Source organism: Tetrahymena thermophila, assembly GCF_000189635.1.
Source record: "Tetrahymena thermophila SB210 genomic scaffold scf_8253957, whole genome shotgun sequence".
Taxonomy (NCBI): Eukaryota; Ciliophora; class Oligohymenophorea; order Hymenostomatida; family Tetrahymenidae; genus Tetrahymena; species Tetrahymena thermophila.
This window is the reverse complement of record NW_002475984.1, coordinates 96,237-118,128: the sequence shown is the minus strand read 5'-3', so window position 1 is coordinate 118,128 and position 21,892 is coordinate 96,237. Positions and strand designations below refer to the sequence as shown.

The 21,892-nt window shown below is 21.9% G+C and overlaps 7 protein-coding genes across 7 annotated transcripts; 4 read left to right on the top strand and 3 right to left on the bottom strand. All coding sequences in view use genetic code 6, as the record gives it.

Moving 5' to 3' along the window:
- Positions 1-22: 22 nt before the first annotated feature.
- Positions 23-2,727, top strand: TTHERM_01074590 (translation initiation factor eIF-5A family protein; the record flags this gene model as incomplete). Its single annotated transcript, XM_001026861.3, has 14 exons — positions 23-66; positions 177-266; positions 387-476; positions 604-693; positions 815-904; positions 1,032-1,121; positions 1,243-1,332; positions 1,460-1,549; positions 1,670-1,759; positions 1,887-1,976; positions 2,097-2,186; positions 2,315-2,404; positions 2,523-2,572; positions 2,693-2,727. The coding sequence occupies 14 exons, from the start codon at positions 23-25 to the stop codon at positions 2,725-2,727; spliced, it is 1,119 nt and encodes a 372-aa protein (XP_001026861.3).
- Positions 2,728-3,404: 677 nt separating this feature from the next.
- TTHERM_01074570 (transmembrane protein, putative) lies at positions 3,405-5,816 on the bottom strand (the record flags this gene model as incomplete). The annotated part of the gene is made up of 6 exons (XM_001026859.3): positions 3,405-3,492; positions 3,721-3,798; positions 4,107-4,196; positions 4,505-4,594; positions 4,903-5,147; positions 5,766-5,816. The coding sequence occupies 6 exons, from the start codon at positions 5,814-5,816 to the stop codon at positions 3,405-3,407; spliced, it is 642 nt and encodes a 213-aa protein (XP_001026859.3).
- A 3,209-nt stretch (positions 5,817-9,025) lies between these two features.
- On the top strand, positions 9,026-10,129 carry TTHERM_01074550 (papain family cysteine protease; the record flags this gene model as incomplete). The annotated part of the gene is made up of 1 exon (XM_001026857.1): positions 9,026-10,129. One exon carries the CDS (start codon positions 9,026-9,028, stop codon positions 10,127-10,129), a length of 1,104 nt encoding a protein of 367 aa, XP_001026857.1.
- A 584-nt stretch (positions 10,130-10,713) lies between these two features.
- On the bottom strand, positions 10,714-12,348 carry TTHERM_01074540 (hypothetical protein; the record flags this gene model as incomplete). Its single annotated transcript, XM_001026856.1, has 2 exons — positions 10,714-11,765; positions 11,952-12,348. The coding sequence occupies 2 exons, from the start codon at positions 12,346-12,348 to the stop codon at positions 10,714-10,716; spliced, it is 1,449 nt and encodes a 482-aa protein (XP_001026856.1).
- Positions 12,349-12,949: 601 nt separating this feature from the next.
- On the bottom strand, positions 12,950-13,531 carry TTHERM_001074539 (transmembrane protein, putative; the record flags this gene model as incomplete). Its single annotated transcript, XM_012800777.1, has 1 exon — positions 12,950-13,531. The coding sequence occupies one exon, from the start codon at positions 13,529-13,531 to the stop codon at positions 12,950-12,952; it is 582 nt and encodes a 193-aa protein (XP_012656231.1).
- A 652-nt stretch (positions 13,532-14,183) lies between these two features.
- TTHERM_01074530 (hypothetical protein) lies at positions 14,184-15,362 on the top strand (the record flags this gene model as incomplete). Its single annotated transcript, XM_001026855.2, has 1 exon — positions 14,184-15,362. One exon carries the CDS (start codon positions 14,184-14,186, stop codon positions 15,360-15,362), a length of 1,179 nt encoding a protein of 392 aa, XP_001026855.2.
- A 903-nt stretch (positions 15,363-16,265) lies between these two features.
- Positions 16,266-20,766, top strand: TTHERM_01074510 (hypothetical protein; the record flags this gene model as incomplete). The annotated part of the gene is made up of 3 exons (XM_001026853.3): positions 16,266-16,739; positions 16,976-17,069; positions 17,843-20,766. 3 exons carry the CDS (start codon positions 16,266-16,268, stop codon positions 20,764-20,766), a joined length of 3,492 nt encoding a protein of 1,163 aa, XP_001026853.2.
- Between the last annotated feature and the right edge of the window lie 1,126 nt (positions 20,767-21,892).

Below are 21,892 nucleotides of genomic sequence, written 5' to 3'. Positions count from 1 at the left end.
AGCATAAAATATTGGATTAGGTATGAGTAACTGCACTCAACTTACAAATTTATATTTTAATATAAGGTAAATTTATTCCTTTTACAACTTTTAAAAAAATTATGTCAAAGCTTTTTATTTAAATTGAATAAAAAAACATTAAATTTTTAATTAAACATTATTTGCATTTATTAAAGCAAAAATTAAATTGGGGATGATGGAGCTACTACTATTGGTGCAGCTCTTGGTAACTGCAAATTACTTACTAATCTCTATTTTGAATTTTGGTAAAATTATTATATATTTATTTTCATTACTTAAAAAAGTTTGAATTATTCTACAAATTTTGATTTAAATATCAAAACAAATTTAAGTAGTTTATCAATTTATTTTTTTTGTTTGAAAAGGGGAAATAAAATCGGTGATAAAGGAGCTTAAAATATTGGATTAGGTTTAAGTAACTGTACTCAACTTACAAATTTAGAATTTGGTATTAGGTAAATATATTCATTAATACTTTTAAAAAAATTATGGTAAAGTTTTTTATTCAAACTGAATTAAAAAAACTTTAAATTTATAAAATGTCTTCAAGCTTTAATTTAATGTGATTTTCATTTATTAAAGCGAAAATTAAATTGGGGATGATGGAGCTACTACTATTGGTGCAGCTCTTGGTAACTGCAAATTACTTACTAATCTCTATTTTAAGATTGGGTAAAATGAATTAATTATTTATTTTCATTACTTAAAAAAGTTTGAATTATTCTACAAATTTTGATTTAAATATCAAAACAAATTTAAGTAGTTTATCAATTTATTTTTTTTGTTTGAAAAGGCGAAATAAAATCGGTGATAAAGGAGCTTAAAATATTGGATTAGGTTTGAGTAACTGTACTCAACTTACAAATTTAGAATTTGGTATTAGGTAAATATATTCATTAATACTTTTAAAAAAATTATGGTAAAGTTTTTTATTCAAACTGAATTAAAAAAACTTTAAATTTATAAAATGTCTTCAAGCTTTAATTTAATGTGATTTTCATTTATTAAAGCGAAAATTAAATTGGGGATGATGGAGCTACTACTATTGGTGCAGCTCTTGGTAACTGCAAATTACTTACTAATCTCTATTTTAATATTGGGTAAAATGAATTAATTATTTATTTTCATTACTTAAAAAAGTTTGAATTATTCTACAAATTTTGATTTAAATATCAAAACAAATTTAAGTAGTTTATCAATTTATTTTTTTTGTTTGAAAAGGCGAAATAAAATAGGTGATAAAGGAGCTTAAAATATTGGATTAGGTTTGAGTAACTGTACTCAACTTACAAATTTATAATTTGGTATTAGGTAAATATATTCATTAATACTTTTAAAAAAATTATGGTAAAGTTTTTTATTCAAACTGAATTAAAAAAACTTTAAATTTATAAAATGTCTTCAAGCTTTAATTTAATGTGATTTCCATTTATTAAAGCGAAAATTAAATTGGGAATGATGGAGCTACTACTATTGGTGCAGCTCTTGGTAACTGCAAATTACTTACTAATCTCAAGTTTTCAATTTGGTAAAATAATTTTATATTTATTTGTTGATAACTAAAAAACTTTGAATTATTTGTATATTTTGATTTAAATGTCAAAACAAATTTAAGTAGTTTATCAATTTATTTTTTTTGTTTGAAAAGGGGAAATAAAATTGGTGATAAAGGAGCTTAAAATATTGGATTAGGTTTGAGTAACTGTACTCAACTTACAAATTTATAATTTGATATTAGGTAAATATATTCATTAATACTTTTAAAAAAATTATGGTAAAGTTTTTTATTCAAACTGAATTAAAAAAACTTTAAATTTATAAAATGTCTTCAAGCTTTAATTTAATGTGATTTTCATTTATTAAAGCGAAAATTAAATTGGGGATGATGGAGCTACTACTATTGGTGCAGCTCTTGGTAACTGCAAATTACTTACTAATCTCAAGTTTTAAATTTGGTAAAATAATTTTATATTTATTTATTGATAACTAAAAAACTTTGAATTATTTGTATATTTTGATTTAAATGTCAAAACAAATTTAAGTAGTTTATCAATTTATTTTTTTTGTTTGAAAAGGGGAAATAAAATTGGTGATAAAGGAGCTTAAAATATTGGATTAGGTTTAAGTAACTGTACTCAACTTACAAATTTAAAATTTGGGATAAAGTAAATATATTCATTAATACATTTAAAAAAAACTATGGTAAAGTTTTTTATTTAAACTGAATTAAAAAAACTTTAAATTTATAAAATGTCTTCAAGCTTTAATTTAATGTAATTTTCATTTATTAAAGCTAAAATTAAATTGGGGATGATGGAGCTACTACTATTGGTGTAGCTCTTGGTAACTGCAAATTACTTACTAATCTCAACTTTTAAATTTAGTAAAATAATTTTATATTTATTTGTTGATAACTAAAAAAGTTTGAATTATTTGTATATTTTGATTTAAATGTCAAAACAAATTTAAGTAGTTTATAAATTGTTTTTTTTTTTGAAAAGGGGAAATAAAATTGGTGATAAAGGAGCTTAAAATATTGGATTATGTTTGAGTAACTGCGCTTAACTTATAAATCTAGCTTTTAGATCAGAGTAAATTTCATTAATTATTTTTGAAAAAAAATTATATAAAAGTTTTTAAGATTTTATTTAAAATATTTTTATTTTTTAAGTGATATTGAGAAGTTTCTAAAGTCTAGTGAAGTGATCAATTGTAAAAATATAAAATTTTTGAATCTACCTATAAAGTATTTACTTAATTTTGTTTAAAATTAAATACTTTTAGTATCTATCTAAAAAATAAATTTATATTTATTAAAAGAGATTTGCTTGAAAAAAGAAAAACAGAAATCAAAAGGTTAGCTTAAAAAATAAAAAGATTAGTTAAATTAAACATATATTGAATTTATTTACAATATATAAAAAAGATTAATATTGAAATTGTATAATAAGTATATTTTTTTTATTTAATTTCATTTTCGTAAAAATCAAAAAGATTTAATGTCATAATTTAATTTTCAATAAAACCAATAATTAAAATGATTAATATTATTGTTTTTTAATGTTAGTAACTACATAAATTCAAACCGATTTCTTTGTGTATTATTAAAATATATATAGAGTTTTTATATTTTTACTGCAATCAACTTAGACAGAATATAAATTATTTTCAAGATAATTTATTTTTATAAATAGGGTATTGTAAAAAAATTTTTGTAGATTGGACTGGGGTGTCTAATTATGTTGACTTATCATTAAAAAAGTAATAAATCTATCTATATTTTAGATTAAATTATGCAATTACAAAATTATAAAATAAAACATATTCTGTTATACTATTCAAATATATTTATTTTTTTTTTTCGTTTTTTCACAACTTTATGATCAAATAAAGTTAAATTTTAAGACAACTAATCTATTTGATTTATGACACTTTGCTTTCAATTATTATAAACTATTCATTTTGTTTTATCTTTTAATATAAATTAGTGTAAATAACTTAAAAAAATAAATACAATTAAATTTTTAAATAAAATAATATTTTTTAAATCAATAAATAAAAAAGACAGAATAAAAAAAAGAAAAAGAAATCAAATATAAAGCTAATAAATAAATAAATTAAAAGAGTTAGCTAGCTAAATTGTTTTATATTCATTTTTATATTAAAAAAAATCGCAATCAACAAGTAAACTGTTTATACCTAAGATAAAGTGTCAAATTAGAGAGATTAGTGCACTTTCCTAAGCCTGATGCACCTTCGTCACCAATTTAATTATCTCTTTTTAAATTTTGAAGACAGACAAAATATTGTTAATTAGTTAGTTCGAAGGAAAAAATTAAGAAAAAATATAAAATAATAAGTGATGAATTAAATAATTAATTCAAGTTAAAATTGAAAATAAAAAAATGAATTAAATTAACAAATAAAAACAAAGGAAAAAAACACAAGCAGAATAAAAAAAGAAAAAGAAATCAAATATAGAGCTAATAAATAAATAAATAAATTAAAAGAGTTAGCTTGCTAAATTGTTTTATATTCATTTTTATATTTAAAAAAATCGCAATCAACAAGTAAACTGTTTATACTCAAGATCAAGTGTCAAATTAGAGAGATTAGTGCACTTTCCTAAACCAGAACCTAAGCCTGATGCACCTTCGTCACCAATTTAATTATCTCTTTTTAAATTTTGAAGACAGACAAAATATTGTTAATTAGTTAGTTCGAAGGAAAAAATTAAGAATAAATATAAAATAATAAGTGATGAATTAAATAATTAATTCAAGTTAAAATTGAAAATAAAAAAATGAATTAAATTAACAAATAAAAACAAAGGAAAAAAACACAAGCAGAATAAAAAAAGAAAAAGAAATCAAATATAGAGCTAATAAATAAATAAATAAATTAAAAGAGTTAGCTAGCTAAATTGTTTTATATTCATTTTTATATTTAAAAAAATCGCAATCAACAAGTAAACTGTTTATACTCAAGATAAAGTGTCAAATTAGAGAGATTAGTGCACTTTCCTAAACCAGAACCTAAGCCTGATGCACCTTCGTCACCAATTTTATTGTAACTTTTTAAATTTTGAAGACAGACAAAATATTGTTAATTAGTTAGTTAGAAGGAAAAAATTAAAAAAAAATATAAAATAATAAGTAATGAATTAAATAATTAATTCAAGTTAAAATTGAAAATAAAAAAATGAATTAAATTAACAAATAAAAACAAAGGAAAAAAACACAAGCAGAATAAAAAAAGAAAAAGAAATCAAATATAGAGCTAATAAATAAATAAATAAATTAAAAGAGTTAGCTAGCTAAATTGTTTTATATTCATTTTTATATTTAAAAAAATCGCAATCAACAAGTAAACTGTTTATACCTAAGATAAAGTGTCAAATTAGAGAGATTAGTGCACTTTCCTAAACCAGAACCTAAGCCTGATGCACCTTCGTCACCAATTTTGGTCTCCTTGGTAGGAGGGAAGGGCCAAATCTGATAGGTGGTAAAGAGGAGGCCCCATTCTGAACAGAAGATCTGGAATACAAATGGGAAGCGAGCATAATGCGTAGTCAAATCATGGAAGATTAGTAGAAATGCCATTAGGGTGTAGGTGACCCTTCCCTTCTAATATATTACCCACAATTATATATAAATAAATTGGTATACGTATAATAATAATGTATAAGTAATTATATATAGGGCCCCTATCCCGAGTGCATGTCACCATGTGCGAGTATGTATGTATGTATGTCACCAATTTTATGTGGTAAATAATAACAATAATAAATAAACACAAATAACGATAAAAAAAAAATATATATATATATATATAAATAATATAATATAATTTAATTTAATTTTATATTTAAGTTGTATTCTGAGTGCATGTTTATATGTGCGAGTATTTCTATTCTATTCTATCACCAATTTAATTTTCTCTTTTTAAATTTTGAAGATAAAATATTGTTAATTAGTTAGTTTGATAGAAAAAATTAAGAAAAAATATAAAATAATAGGCAATCAATTAAATAATGAATTAAAGTTAAAGTTGAAAATAAAAAAATGAATTAAATTAGCAAATAAAAAACAAAGGAAAAAAACACAAGCAGAATAAAAAAAGAAAAATAAATCAAATATAGAGCTAATAAATAAATAAATTAAAAGAGTTAGCTAGCTAAATTGCTTTAAATTCATTTTTATATTAAAAAGCATCAAAATTTAAAACAAAAAAATTATTTTTACTGATTATGTGTAATTTTAAAGAGATTAAGCAACTTTCCTAAAAGAGAACATAAGGATTATGGAGACCTTTTTAAATATTGAAGAAAATATATACAGTTAATTAGAAGAAAAATATGATAAAATAAAAATAAATTAATTAATTAATTAATAATAAAATCAAATATTCAAAATTAAAAGTTAAACTAATAGAGTAAGAAAATAATAGCAAGTAGAAAAAAAAAAACAATATAAATCCAATTAATCTGCAATTTTTAACTAATTAATAAAAAATGTAGAGTATGTTACTTTTAAGGAAAAAATAAATTCATAAAAATTAAAAATTAAGTGAAAATTAAGTTAAAATAAAATGAATGAATATTGATGATAAATCTATTAGAAAATAATACTCATGAAAATATAAAATAATAATAATAATAATTTTAATAAATTAAATATACCTCTTTTCCAAATTAATATAAAGAACCTAATGAGATTAATATGAAGACTTTAAAAACTATTTTTATTAATAAAAATAAATTTTAAGGATATTAATAAAAAATAAATATTTACTTTTTTTAGATTATAAAATGATTCTTTCTTTTAAATCATTTATTTTTTTCTTCTTCTTCTTCAAAATAAATTATTGAATAGTAATTTGTAAAAATTTAATTAATTATTAGTATATTAATAAATTAATTCACCTTTAAAACAAATTAATTTGGATTAAAAGAACAAATAAATAATAATAATAATAATAATTATTATCAAATACAAATTTATAAATTTGCTTTTTCAAAGAGATATCACAATAGAAGCTAGTGTAACATTTTTTATTAAATCTTAATATTTCTATTTAAAAATATAACAAGAATCAAAGACAGTTGCATAGCGATATGTTGAAAAAGCTCATGTAATGAGTTTAAGTACTTAAATTTGATTAAATAATTTAAATATTTTAGATTTTTTATTTTAGTCCAGTAATGAGGCGAATTTGAATTAAAATACTGTAAGTCCTCATTAATCAACGGCCGAATTTTTACAAAATAGAAAATGTTTAATTAATATTTAATTATTAAATAATTAATATTTTCTTTTAAAATAATTAAGTATATTTATTATATTACAAAATATAATTTTATTATAAATTAATTAAATATTTAATATCAATAATTAAAATAAAATTAATTATTTATTTAATTCATTTATTTTATTATAGCAAATCCATGAATTAAATTCTTACTTTTCCATATCCATAAGAATTTAATATCTGGAAGCGCTATATTAAAAAATTCTGAAGTTATCAATAAATAAAATAAAAACCAAAGTTTTGTTTGTATATTAAAAAGAATATGAATTTTAAGATATATTTTATATTTCATTTTATAAATGCTATTTATTAAAAAATATTTATGATTTAATCAACAATTTATTTTTTAAAAATTATTAATATTTCGCAGTGCTATAAAAAAATACAAATGTTTATTATTGATTTCAGGATCAGGATTCAATTCTTATCATTTCAGGTAAATTATATCAAGTTATCAAATTCAGTAATTAACTTTTTTAGTCGGAAATACAATAAAATGTAAATTGACCGACAAAAATTAAATTAATTTGCACCTTGTTTGTTAATTTGATTTTTGGTCAATTATTATTTTGTGTAAATCTACTTTCAAAACCTAAAGCAGTATAAAATTCATACCAAAGATATGAAAATGTTATTGAAAAAAATAGAATAGAATAATTTAAATATTCTCAATTTTTCAAATTTTGTTCTAAATTTCCCACATTTAATGGGTTTAAAAATATTTTAAAATAAATATTTTATAAATAACTTTAAATGCTCCATTTTTTAACATCACAAAATATCTAAGTGTATTTTGCAATTAATTCTGGTTGATCAAATTAGTGTAATTTCATATATACAAAAGTAAATCCAAGTTTGCCAGATTTTAATTATTAATTCAGCTTTAGATATTTTAGTTAATAAAATTCCTTTCATTAGAAAAATTCTTGGATTATTATACAAGTAAAACAAAAATGACTATCAGTATTCATATTTTGTAAATATTGGTCAATATTAAGAGAGGAAATAAGAAGAATTAATTTTATTTAGACATATTTGCTTAAAAAAATATTAAAGCATCAATAAGTTCAAATATAAATTCCCTCAAATTAATTAAATATCAATTATATTCAAGGTATATTTTTTATCTGTAATCCAGACAACATAACCATCCTTTATTATTAACGCAACTCATCAAATTTTTATTTTTCCTCTCTTTCGTCAATTTAGTTTTATTTGGTCAATTCATGGACTAATTAACAAATTTACTTAATAATTATCGTTATTAATAATATTCTAAAATAATAAAATTTAACCACAAAAATATTGATTTAATAATAACCATATATATTTATTATGAAGAATATCTCATTTTACTTACTTTACAAAGATTATAGAAAATTAAAATCCTTAACCATAAATCAAAATATATTAACATTTAATTCTAAATTATGCTATTTATAATTTTACTATTTATTTTTATACTATTTCAATTTTTGTAAATATGTTGTTATTTTTAAATGAACTTTAATTAGATTCGATCTTGTTTTATTTCATAAATGGAATCAAGTTTTATAGCAAAAAATATCAAAAAAACTCACTTTTAAACGATGATTACAAAAAAATAAATTTCATATTTTTTTCATAATATTAATGCGTATTAATTTAAATTAATTATAAATTGATAGATTGGTTTGCTTATAGAATTTTATTTCGAATACCTAAATTAATTCAGATTCAGGTAATAAATATAAGATGTTCACTTAATCATAAAATAAGTTATATTTAATGGATAATATTGATAGTCTTTATAAATTAGAAGCTTATCAAAAAATCTGTAAAAACTTATATTTTCTGATATTCCTAATTGAATTAATTAAAATTTAACATAAATGTGTATTTAATGGACTAAAGGTAAAAATCAGGTTATTTATTTATGATAAAATAGTCCATCCTAAAAATTAGAAACATTAAAAGTGCTAACAAATTCTAACATATCTTTTTCCTTAATTAAAATTAGGAATTGAGGTGATTTTTAAAAGTCAAAACACCCATTTTAAACCATAGACAAATAAATAATAATAATGACATTAATTTGAAAATTTTTTATTTCTGTAAATATCTATTTCAACATCTTTATATACTTGCATTTGCTTGCCTAACTTATAGTAAATATTATTTATAATAAAATTAGAAAAACCTAATAACTAAAAAAATGAAATTAGCATAATTAATCCTATTCTCTTTATTGAGTTTAACCTGCTTTTGCTAGCTAACATCTCTAAAAAGTGAAAACAAGCTTGAAAATATCAAAGTTGATGATCTCATACTTTTTAATAAATGGAAATTTGAGAATAAAAAAAGCTATTTCAACCATGAAGAAGCTAGTTTTCGTCAGATATTATTTTTGAAAAACCTTAAAAATATAAACTTCCATAATGCTAACAAAACACATACTTACAAAGTAGCAGTCAACTAGTTCACAGATTTAACATAAGAAGAATTTGAAGCTAGCTATTTGAATCCTATTTTAACTTAGGCAGAGAAACTTAGATTCCTTCAAAGAGATGGCGGTTAAAACGGTGGTAAAGACGGTGGATCAAATTAAACTTAAAATTGTACTGATGTTAAAAACTGTTAAAATCCACCACCTCCAGTTATATAACCTCTATATAACGTTAGCTAAAGCATTGACTGGAGATAGTCAGGTGCTGTAAGTCCTGTAAAAAACTAAGGTTCTTGTGGTTCTTGTTGGGCTTTTTCAGCTGTTGCTTTGGCTGAAAGTGTAAACTTACTAAGGAATAATTCTCTAGCCTTGTATTCTGAATAGGAATTAGTTGATTGCACTTACAAGAATCCTTAATACTATAACTATGGTTGCTAAGGAGGATGGCCTAGTGTTGCTTATAGATACATAAAGGATTAAGGTATTTCTTCCCAATAAAATTATCCCTATATTGGCTAAAACAGAAACTGTTCAATTAACTCAGCTTCTCCTCCTAAAGCCTTTTATGCCAAAGATCCTATTTACTATTATACAAATAATGGAAACTAGACAAATTTAGTGTAGTATGCAGTTAATCAAGCTCCTATTTCTGTTCTTGTAGATGCAACTAATTGGAGCTCTTATTCTTAAGGAGTATTTAACAACTGTGGAAACGTAACTATAAATCATGCAGTTCTGCTTGTTGGATATGATACTTCTGGAAATTGGCTAGTCAAAAACTCTTGGGGTACTAACTGGGGTCAAAAAGGTTACATTACTCTAGCTCCTGGTAATACATGCAATGTATAAAGCTCACCATTAGGAGGTTTATGAAAAGATTACTATTGCTAAATAATATAAAATATATACATATAAATTTAATTTAATATTGTAGCACATAGAATTAAATTCATTTTAGTATTTTATTAAATAAATTTATAAAATTATTTTTAAAAATAGTAAAAAAACAATCTATGATTTGTTATTTCATCATACATATTCTTTCTAATTTTAGTAAACAAAAATTTTTAAGTTTGAAATAAATTTTATTTTATTTTACAAGTGGTAAATGAGAAATAAGTTGCAAATTTTGCAAGGCACAGCTTTTATAGTTTTTTTATTTTTTAAAATGCAAATATTGAAATAACTTAATTACTTATAGAGAGAGTAAATGAGAAAAAAAATATTCTTTTTAACAAAATAAAAAATGTAGGTTTTTCTTAACTAAATAGTGTCTTAATAATAGAATTTATTGAAAATTTTTTCAATAATATTTTCAAACTTACTTTTTATTAAAAGATTTGTTTTTTTGAAATAAAGCTTATTAAAATTTACATATTAAAAACGCTTATATTTTTTACATAAAAATATAAAACAAATTTAAAAATAGAAATGAAAGGAATTTAATATATTAAGAATCATTCAATTTTTGTTTCATTTGGAGTTCCGTGGATAAGACGCTCATCAAAGGATTGAGCTTCTGAGTCTTTAGTAGATTTTGTGTGTTGATGATAGAAATGGTCAAGCATTACAAAGATTTATTGAATCATAGTTTTTTAACCAGTATAATTTTTTCCTGTGAATGGGAATATCTTGTTTTTAATAAAAAACTCTCTTACATGTGTTCCAAGCATTAAATCTAGGATAACATGCTTCTCAACATATTCTAAGAAGGTATCTTTAACTGAATAATCATCAGTTTTAATACCTTTTTCAGTTACTACAGCTCCAATTTTGTTTTTAGATTATTGGATTTCTTGATCTTTTTATTCAGATATACTTTACTTAAAGTAATCATCCTACAAGAATCTATTGATGCTTTAAGGATCTTTTGATAGTTTTTTCCAGTATTCTTCTATTTCATCAGTCATATATCTATCAACTACTGCTAATACTTTTTTCGAAGTATAGCAAGAATTTCTAATTGTCTCAGTTGTATAAGCAACTTTTGGGTTTATGAATAGCTCAGGTTTAAGGAGCAAAGGATCGAACATAGTTTTTACACCTTATTCTTCAATGACCTGCTTATATTAATCAAGTAAATCTTTTAAATCAGTCAAACTAATATTTTTATTAACATTTTCTCTGTACTTAAGATAAGGATAGTCATTAACTACTAAATTACACTTTATGTGTGGATTATTATATAAATAAAGCAATGGAGTAAGGTAAGTATCAACTTCAAAATCTTCAGAAATATGATTTTTTGTGTATATAAATAAACTTCCAATTTCAAAAACATCTTAGCAATTGATAATACCTCCACTCATCATTTAATTGATGCTATCACTTGTAAGCATAATGTCATATAAGCTGACAGGATCAGGATTTACATAAAATTTATAATCAAATTTTCCTTTTACAAAACGACTCCATGCTTAATCAAATTAAATTTTAGTCCTAATAAAATAAGGCATATCAGGAGATATCTAAGTTGTTATCAAGCTAGGCTTTAAATTTACCATACAGTCTATGTTATTTATATGTATTAAATTAAAAATTAATATTTTTTTCTAAAACTTAGAATTTTCTTATAAAAAATTTTTATTTTTTTGTGATAAAAGGGAATTTAAAATCATTTTTCAATTAAAATTAAACAAAAAAGCTATTCAAAAGTTTAAAGCTAAATTGTATTAGATTTAAAAAACAGAATTACCATGGACAAATGAAGCATGCATTTAATTTCTTTTTTCGACACCAAGTAGGAGAACTGTTGAATTAGTTTGGGGATAGTAAAGGTTTTTTATGACTAAATTAGGAGGAACTTCGCTCAATGATTCTTCCTTTAATTTTTAATATGCTTCATACTCTTTTAAAAACTTAAGTTCTTTTTCTCTGCGCTCTTTTCTTTCAATGTATTTATCTTCATCTTCATTAAATTTCTATGATAGCTTTTCTTATATTTTTTTCATTCTAGGATTTTAAAAGGTTTTCCATTTCATAATCCTTTCTTCTTTGCTAAAAAAGAACTAAACTTCATGTATAAGTTTATGAGCTTGCTTATTTTGCTACTTTAAGTTGATAAATATTGCCTTTGCAGTGTTTGCTATCATATTTATACTTTTTTACCTTAACAATAAGAATTCTATAAATAAATACTGCTACTTCTATTTATTAAAAGCTATTTATTTATTATAAATCTGAATTAATATTTTTATATCTTACTTTGTGTGCTTCTAATAGAAATTTTAAGAAATTAGTAATAACAATCAATCAATCAATTAATAAATCAAGCAAATCTAAATCTAATAACCTTTCAAAGAATTAATATTTCTACAAGTTAAAAATTTGATATTTAATTATTATAATATTTAGAGTTTTTAAAATTATTTAATTGAATTTTATTAAATTGAAACAAATTATCATTTTATTTTAGAATTTTATCCCATAAAGTAAAATTTAAAACATAATTTTAATACAAAATAATTTTTATTTTTGATGGCTACAAAAACCAAGATACTAACTACATTTGGAAGTTTGTTTTTTTAAAATCAATATAGGAAGAAATAGATTTTTTATTATAAAATGTCAGAATTTGTTTATTAAGCTAAACAATAGAGATATTTACAGTAAAAATACACTTTGATAATTAATTAAAATATTATTTATATTTTAATAAAATAGAGTTTCATGAATTGTTTGAATTAATTGAATTCATTTTTATTTATATTTTTTTAGTTCATCAATATTAAATTATTACTAAGATTCTTATTAATCTAATTTGTTAGCAGAGTTCATATTACTTCCATATGATTTAAACTTGAGAGGCGAATTAAATTAACTAAGAATTGATTATTCATGGTTTTAAGTTGCTACTAATATGTCATAAGCTATTCCCTTGAACTCTTTGTAGGCTTAGAAGGCAAAATAAATGCTTACTATGTAAAATACGAAGCTTATTGATGAGAGTATAATGTATATTTTTTAATATTAATCCTAGAAATCAGTGATTACAATTCCATCTTAAATTTTTGTTGCTAAGTTGATTATTATAAACAGACCATTCATTATGCAAACAAAAATGTAAAAAACGCAATTGCAATAGTTTAGTGAATTAAACGAGAACCAAAGAACTCCTAGAGCGACTAACTCTGAAAAAAACTCAATCTTTGAAAGATAATATCCCTTAGCTCCACAAAGTAAGACCTACCAAATCCAAATCCAAAGCAATATTTTTTTCAATATCTTTGACTTTTCATTTGGAGGAGGTACTGAATAACATGGAATAGTGGACATTATTTTAATATCTAATTGAATTTCAAATTGAAATGTTTTATTTTGCTAGACTTCAGTTAATTTATAAAATCTATCTAATATCCTTAAAAGCTATTTATTTATTTAATTAATGTAAATCGCTCACAAAATAAATATATGTGAATCTTTTTTATTGTTTATTCTGTAAAAAGAAAGAAGGAAGTATTAAGTATTTCTTATTATTATTATTATTTCAAACTTATTTTTAAAGTTATAATATTAAAATCAAACAAGTGCTTTTTACTCAATTTCTATTTATTTGATGAAAATAAATTTTCAAATAAAAGTCCTTAATAAATTTGAATTTACAAATTAAGTCATCAGAATTTTTCTTTTTAAAAAATTATTTTGTTTTTAAAAATCAATTCAAAAATATTTTTGATTCACATTTTTAATTAGAAATTATTTTTTTATTTATGAAAATAGAATTAGCTGAATTTTGTTCAACCAACAGATAGATTTGCGACTGATAAAGTGATATTGATTTTTAACTTATTAAAATTTTAATTATAATTTTAAATTTAATTAATATTATGCAAACAAACGAATAAGTACCAAAAAAATATCAGGAATAAATATTCTGAGAATCAAACTATTGAATTAAGTAAATAAAAGAAAATTATATTGAAAAAGAATGAACAATACTAAATTAGGGTCAATGATTATTAATGAAGGCTAAAGATTTGAATAGTAGCCAGCTTAAAATTTTTAGTAAAATTAATATTTGGATATCGATGATAGGGACGATTCTATATTTCCTGAGAGATCACCAATTATATTAGACTATCCTTTGAGGCCAGAATATCCAGCATTTGTAAAATAGGAATAGGTCAAGGATGATATTAAGGAGGAAGAACTTAGAGATAAAATTATAAGAACAAAAAAGTAGTTTAAATATGAAAAGATGCATCCCATAAGAGAATAAACACTCGAATATTAAATGGGTGTAGAGCCTAAAACTAAACTGGATACAATTCTATAAAATTATGAGCCATATGATAATGATTTTAACTATGCTAAAATAGAAAAGTTAAGTTATGAGTATATGTATGATAGGATAGACTAAAATCTAAGCACTTTCAATAAAATAGAAACGCTTTTTGGCATATTTAAGAAGAAGAATGAAAATCTTAACTTCTTTCTGACTGATGATGATAAAATAGAAGATATAATTGATACAAATGTGAGTATTGTTTATAAGAAATATGAAAAAATAGAAGAGGCAAGAAATAAAAATAATAACAATTAAAAGAAAAATAGTAGGCAAGAAGAATTTAATATGACCACTTCAAACAGAAATTAGTTAGATTTAGCAGATTAAAACACAAAAATTAATTTAGTTGCTCAAGTTGATACTCACTCACAAGGAAAAGATTTCTTTTTTGTTAGTAAAGGCGACAATTATGAACTAGTTTAAGAATACCCTGGTACTAATTTTATCGAAATTAGAAATTTTGACTAAGTAGGCATTTTTAAGAAAAGTGATTTTGAATAACTTCCTATCAAATAAAGCTCTTAAACTCAAGCTTTTAATAACAACTCTAATCTCTCTAGCAGCTTTGTTCATCATTTAGATTCTTAAATAAGATAATAAGATTTTTTATCTTCATAAGACTACTCTGAAATAATAAATCCTCCAAAAAAAAACAGTATAGCCGGTAATAATCCTCATTCATTGCAGCCTGGTAAAAAAAGTTATATGCCTAAGAAAACAACAGGTAATTTTTTAGTAACTCCTAGTAAAAATACTATGAATAGCAGTTTGATCAAAAATTCCCCTTAATTATCTACAACTTCATCTAAACGGTACTGAACAAATAATTTATTTAAAAAAAAAAATAATAATAATAATAATAATAATTACTATACAACACAATTAAAATATCTTAGTTATTAATAAATTCATAAAAAATATATAAATATTAATGTAAAATTGCATTTAGAAAAATTCTTTAAATTTATTTTGTATTTATTCTTTTAAAAAAATAATTGATAATAATTTAAAAAATGATTTATTAAATCAATAATTTTATTTATGAAATTTTAAGTTTGATAATAAATTTTATTATTCTGATTGTTTTAATAATTTTATCATACATTATAATTGGGTGAAAGATAATCCAAAATTCAAAAATTATTTTTATATTTGATATTATTAAGATTTAGAAGAAAATAAAAAAATATAGGTAAATTATATATTTTTTTATTAATAATTAAAGAAATTAAAATAAACATTTTCAAATAAGTAAATGATAAAATTAAAATAAATAATATCATTTCGTAGCTTAAATGATATTTAATAAATTATAAAAATTTATTCAATAAATTCAAGTGTTTTAGTTTAATATTTGAGTGTCATTTTAAAATGAAGAACATTTTATTAAATTCGAAAAATAATATTTTTATTATGAATAATTAATTATTGCAGAGTAGATATTTATTTTTAATCAAAAACACAAATAAAGGCAGTTTATATATGATTAGATAATCAATGAACAGTAAATTTTAGAAAGATTTCTATGTATTATATATTTATGAATTGTATTGATTAAACTACTAAACGCTTATTTTTAGTTAAATAAAGAAACTAAAAATCTAATTTCTAAAAGTAAAATAAATACCTAATAATATATAGAAGTTTTTAGATAAATAACAAGGTAGTTCTTACTTTTAAGTTAATAGTTATATACAAGAAAGGATTATAAGCTGATTAGAAATGGGGAATTTTTAGGGGAAAGTGAAACTTAATAAATATGGGCGTATTGTAGCTAATGAAGATGAACCAGGACTGAAACATGAAGATATTAAATATAACTACTAGGGGAATTAGATCATGAAATCAAGCGTAATTAGAGTTAATAACTCACAATCACCACCAAAGAAGCAAAGGAACTTATCAAGCTAAATAAAGAATTCAAGAGTTTAAATAAATGAGTTGAGTTTAGTCAAAGATTAGAACGATTCTTTAATACAATTAGGTGGATTCAACAAATAATAGATAAAAAGCAAATTAAGAAGCAGCTCGAAAATGGAAAGAAGTTTTAGGTATTTTAAAGAAGAAGAGCAAAGAACTGAGAGAATAAATAGGGAGTTGGAAAAGCGTAGCTATTTAAATGAGAAGTATTTCAGATAGCTTGATGAAATTTCATAGGCTATGAATTTCGTTACTGTATCATTTGAAATTGATTAAGTAAGTAATTAATTAATAAAACTAAAAATTTTTATATTTCAAAGGATTAATAATGATAGAAAATATAAACTGACATAATTTTAAATAGAATTAAATTATATTTTAAGAGTTAATCCAGTTGATTTCAGCATATTTTCAAACATTCAAAGAGATTTATAAAATGAATAATATACATAATTTTGCACTTGTTTTAAATTAATCCAAATAATAATGCTTTTTTATAACATTTTATTTAGTTTAGTATGGTACCTTTAAATCATTTGGCTAACTTTTGCAATCTAAGTGAAGATATGAAGAATCAAAATTTCGGTGATGTCTACAATAAGCAAAGTAATTAATTAATTAATTCTATGGTGATTTTTATTTTGAAATAGCAATTTTAATTATATAATTTATTGATTGATTGATGAAGTTGTAAATTATATTTGAGTTATCTAAAATATTTCAAATTTTGAAATTAGAGTGGTTCATCAGAATTTTAACGATAAATTTAACTATAGAACCATTTTATTTTTATCAATCTTATCCTTGATTAAAGATATATTTTAAACATAAATATTAGTAATATTATTTCTTTTTTTAACAAAAAAATATTTTAAGACTGATATTTTCGGCTTTTTTATAAAGTAATTTCTATAAATTAGAGCTAGTTAAAAGTCATTTAATGATAAATTAAAAGTATAAAAATATCTAATTTCTGCATTGGAAAATAATATTTTGAATAATTTTTTGTTTGAATGTGATATCTTCAAGTAATAAAAATTGTAATAGCTCATTTTATAGTTAGATAGATCTATTATTTCTGATTAGAACTATTTATCATTTAAAAATATATCTTATAATATTATTTAAAATTATAATGTAAATAAATAAGTGATCGATTAATAGTTACTGATTTTTAAATGTGGATTGTTTAATTGATTTTTCAATTGTTTAACATTTAAAATAGTATCTATATTTTACCTTTTAGATTCTTTTAAAAACAACTGATATTTTTTTCAAAAGTATAATTGATAGTTAAATAACCAAAAAACACGAAAAAGAATTAACATTTATGTACTTAAGTTTAGTAAGAAGTAATCATGATTTATAATAATAACTAGATCAATCCAAGATGTAGAAGTAGATGAAAAAGCAATAGGATGAATAGAAGTAAAAGAATGATAACATTAGCCATTTGCTTAGAGAAAAGAAAGAATTGATATAATCTTTAATTTCAAATCATCATTTAGAAGAAAGCGCAAATTGCGAAAAAAGAGGAGAGCCAAACTTTCTTAAAATATCATAGAAATTAATCAATAAATAGCAAGAAAATTAAGGCATCACGTAAAGCATTAATTAATATACTCGTCCTGTTGAGAGTTATATTTATCCTACCCCAGAAAGTTAGTTGATATCAAAAGGAGTGTTTTTAAATCAATAAAATCAACAAAATAGTTAACATGACATTAATTTAGTCTATTTAGGTCTTCCTTAAATTGTTTCTCAGAGAATTTCAAGTAGAGATGAGTAGAGCGCTTTACAAAATAATATAAGTAATATAAGTATTGACAGCTAAATGAGATAAAGACATTTACAATAGCAAAATTTTATTCAAGATACTGCAAATTATATTAGAATAGAAGAATAGATCATGAACTCTTCAAAGTCAATAAATAAAAAAAAAAGCATACATGAAATGATTGAGGAAAAGAAAAATTCATCACACTTAAACTCATAGCATAATAATATCACTCAAAAACATAAATCAGATCAAATTAATCAATTAAAGTAGTTTCAATAAAGCTAAATTCTAAATAGCTAGAAACTTATTCACAATGGTGAAAATACCTTTGGAAATAATCATAAATTTAGGAGTTACAGTGAAACTAACATTCCAGCTAAAAATTTTGAGCAAGCACTTGACATTTTTGAAAAGAGTGCTCTAAATTCACAGTAATTTGCTATTTAAAAGCAAATAGAACACGAATAAAAGCTATCTTTAAGATAGTAGTAAATCCAACAATAGCAGGCTATAAACTTACAATAGCAGCAGTTAATTCAATAATAGTTATAATAATAATAATAATTTAATTAATAATAGTAAACAAATATCAATTAAGCTTAGCAAATCTTTAAAGATGGTAATGATTAATAATAATTGTCTGAGTAATAGATAAGAGATTAGTATCAGAGATTCAGCCTGAACGCAAATAAAATAGAAAATACACCCCAGTTCCGTATTAGCTCTGGTTAAAACATGCTTTCTATTTCTGGTAAGTTTGGACTTTAGTCGCATAGCACTACTTCGAATGAGTATTAAAGTAGTAAAGGGAATGCAAGTCCAAATATTTTGAATGCTTCAGATAGAATAAAATAGTAACCAAGTGACTATGCTATTTCTTCTGAAGAAAACGCTATTTAACTGCAACATATAATGGTTGATACAGAAGAAGCGGGAACTTAAACTAATGAATCTCTTAGATTATAGCCTCATTTGAATTATTTTAATAAGCTCCAATAACAAAGAATGTCAAGATCAACTTCATCAAATAATAGAAAATTTTTCCATCCTCTAGTAATAGGTTCAGATGAAAAGTAGAGCTATTAAAGGCTTGTAAATAAATTAAAGAATTTTTATACATAGCAGTCAAAATTTTTGTTTGATACGATTACTAACAAGACTTACAGAGAATATAAGACGAATTAAACAGAGAGAGATTAATCGTTAAAAAAAAAGACTAAAAAACAAAAAAAAATACTTTAAATTAATTCTAAACCTAAGAAAAAATATACAGAAAATTCATATGTGGATCTACATAGATAATAAAATAATGTATTAAGCAAAGAAAATTATTAAAATGATAGACAATAGCGCAATTTCAATAGCTTTAATAGTAATCACTCAACTTCTAATTTATAAAATTAGAGTTTTAATAAATTAATAGTAATTAACAATACCTTATCTTCCCACAATTAGGATAATAATAGAAAATACATAAATTAAAATAACAAAAATTTATCTATATCTCCATCTAATTACAACGACCATTAACATATGAGCAGTAGTCGTGTGTAATCTCAATAAAAAAACTATATAAATTAAGATATAGAGCAAAGCAATCCTGTATCTTTATAAAAAAGGAGCAGTTAAAAAAGCAAAGACATAATGTCAAAATCAACATAATCCACCTAGCGAATTTAGTCAGCTAGAGAAGGGTATAGATCGATGAGTCGTTCTTCTGAAGATATAGAGTCTAGTCCACCAAAGTATTACTAGAAGTAACAAGCTATTTATTCAAGTAATTTTGATGAAAACGAGTAATATGAAGAAGATGAAAACATCAATTAAAATTCAAATACTATGAATATTTCTTCTAATACGACTTCAGATATTCTTGCTCCCATTCATATTTCTCTTGGTGTATCGCAATTCAAAAAGAAAAGCGCAAATAATTCTGCTATTTAAGACTCTTAATTAATATCTACAAAGTAAAATCCACAAAAAAATTAATTTTTAGAAAATACTAACCAAACCGGTTTATATGAGTTATCAAAAAATAATTACAATAATATAGTAACCCAATAATCTTACGCACATAAAGACTAGTAGGTTAATTAAAAGTAAATGAGAAAATAGGATTTCTTCAAACAGTAAAACTAACCTGATAAAATTAACTAGCAGATGAAAGAAGGTTTTAGTTCTAGTACTCAATTAAATTAAGTATAGCATTTCGCAAATGATTTAAATAAAGAAGATGATTTTATTGAAAGATATATTTATCAGAGTTGCTAAAATAGTGAAAAAAAATAAGGAGAGACGCACTCAATTAAATTAAGTAAAGTAAATTAAAAGGAAGACATCAAGAAAAAAAATAAGCAATTTACCACAAAAGCAAATAATAGAGAAATAAATTTAGATTATTCTCCTGGAGTGAGAGGTGACAATGATAATATAAAGCTATAACAAGCTAAGTATTTTTAAGAATTAAAGAATAAATACACTAACAAGTATAATAATAAATCAGACAAAATAATTAAACAGTGAATTAAATAAAATTAACCCTTTTTATCTTAATTAACTAATTAAATTTTTTTTTTTTTTCGTAGTCATTTTTAAATAGTTTAAATTATTTATGAAAATATTGTAAATGGAGTTTTAAAAATTTATAGTTTGACCACAAAGTCTTAATTTTTAATATTTTGATAAAGAGCTCTTCTAATGCACAACCAAGCAAATAATTAAAATTTTGAGATATAATCTCACTCGTTCGTTTATAATATTTAGTTATACTGCTAATCATTTAAAGAGAAATTGAAATTTATTCGTTTACTCCACTTGCTTGAATATCAATCAAGATATTTTATTCAATTAATGTAGGAAAATAAATGCTTATTGTTAAATTTATATTAGAGTGTAATTTAAAATTATGTATATAAACTTTATTTAGATTTGTTGCTTGAAGTTTTTTACTTTTTTTAATTCAATTAATGTTACTTTAATAGAAAGCTTAACAAACAGAAAACATTAGGTCTGTATTAATATTTATTCAAAAAATTTTAAGGGAAGTTAATATTATTCACTCATTAGTATAAATCTTGTAAAAATTCTATTAATTAATTCTTCTTCAAAGTAATATTATTTTTTCTCTCAAATAACACACTTCAATCTTGCCAGAAGTTAATATAAATTAACAATAACTCATATATATTCAAAAGTGTGTAAAGCACAAACAATTTTTATAATTTTATCAAGCAAAAAAAGACTATCATTTTAACTTTTAAATTTTAATAATCCAAATTATAAATTAATGCAGAATTCAATTAGTAAATTTATATATTTTATCAAGCTGTCTTTGATTTTAATCGAAAAAATTTGATTCTTAAAATCAATATTATCACTTATTTTGAATGATTTTTTGGAAAATAACAAATTAGATATTAATTCGAAGTTAAAAGAGTAGGGGGAAATTTTTATTGAGTACACACAAAGCAAAAATAAATTAATTCTTACTTTCTAAATTTATGAAAATTAATCGAAAGTGAAAAAAAATTAGATCAATTAATTACAAGTAAGATTATTTTAATATAAGCAACAAGAAAATATATATATTTATATTTGTTTTTTTTTCGTTATAATATACAGATAGATTTATAGTAATTTGGAAAATTAA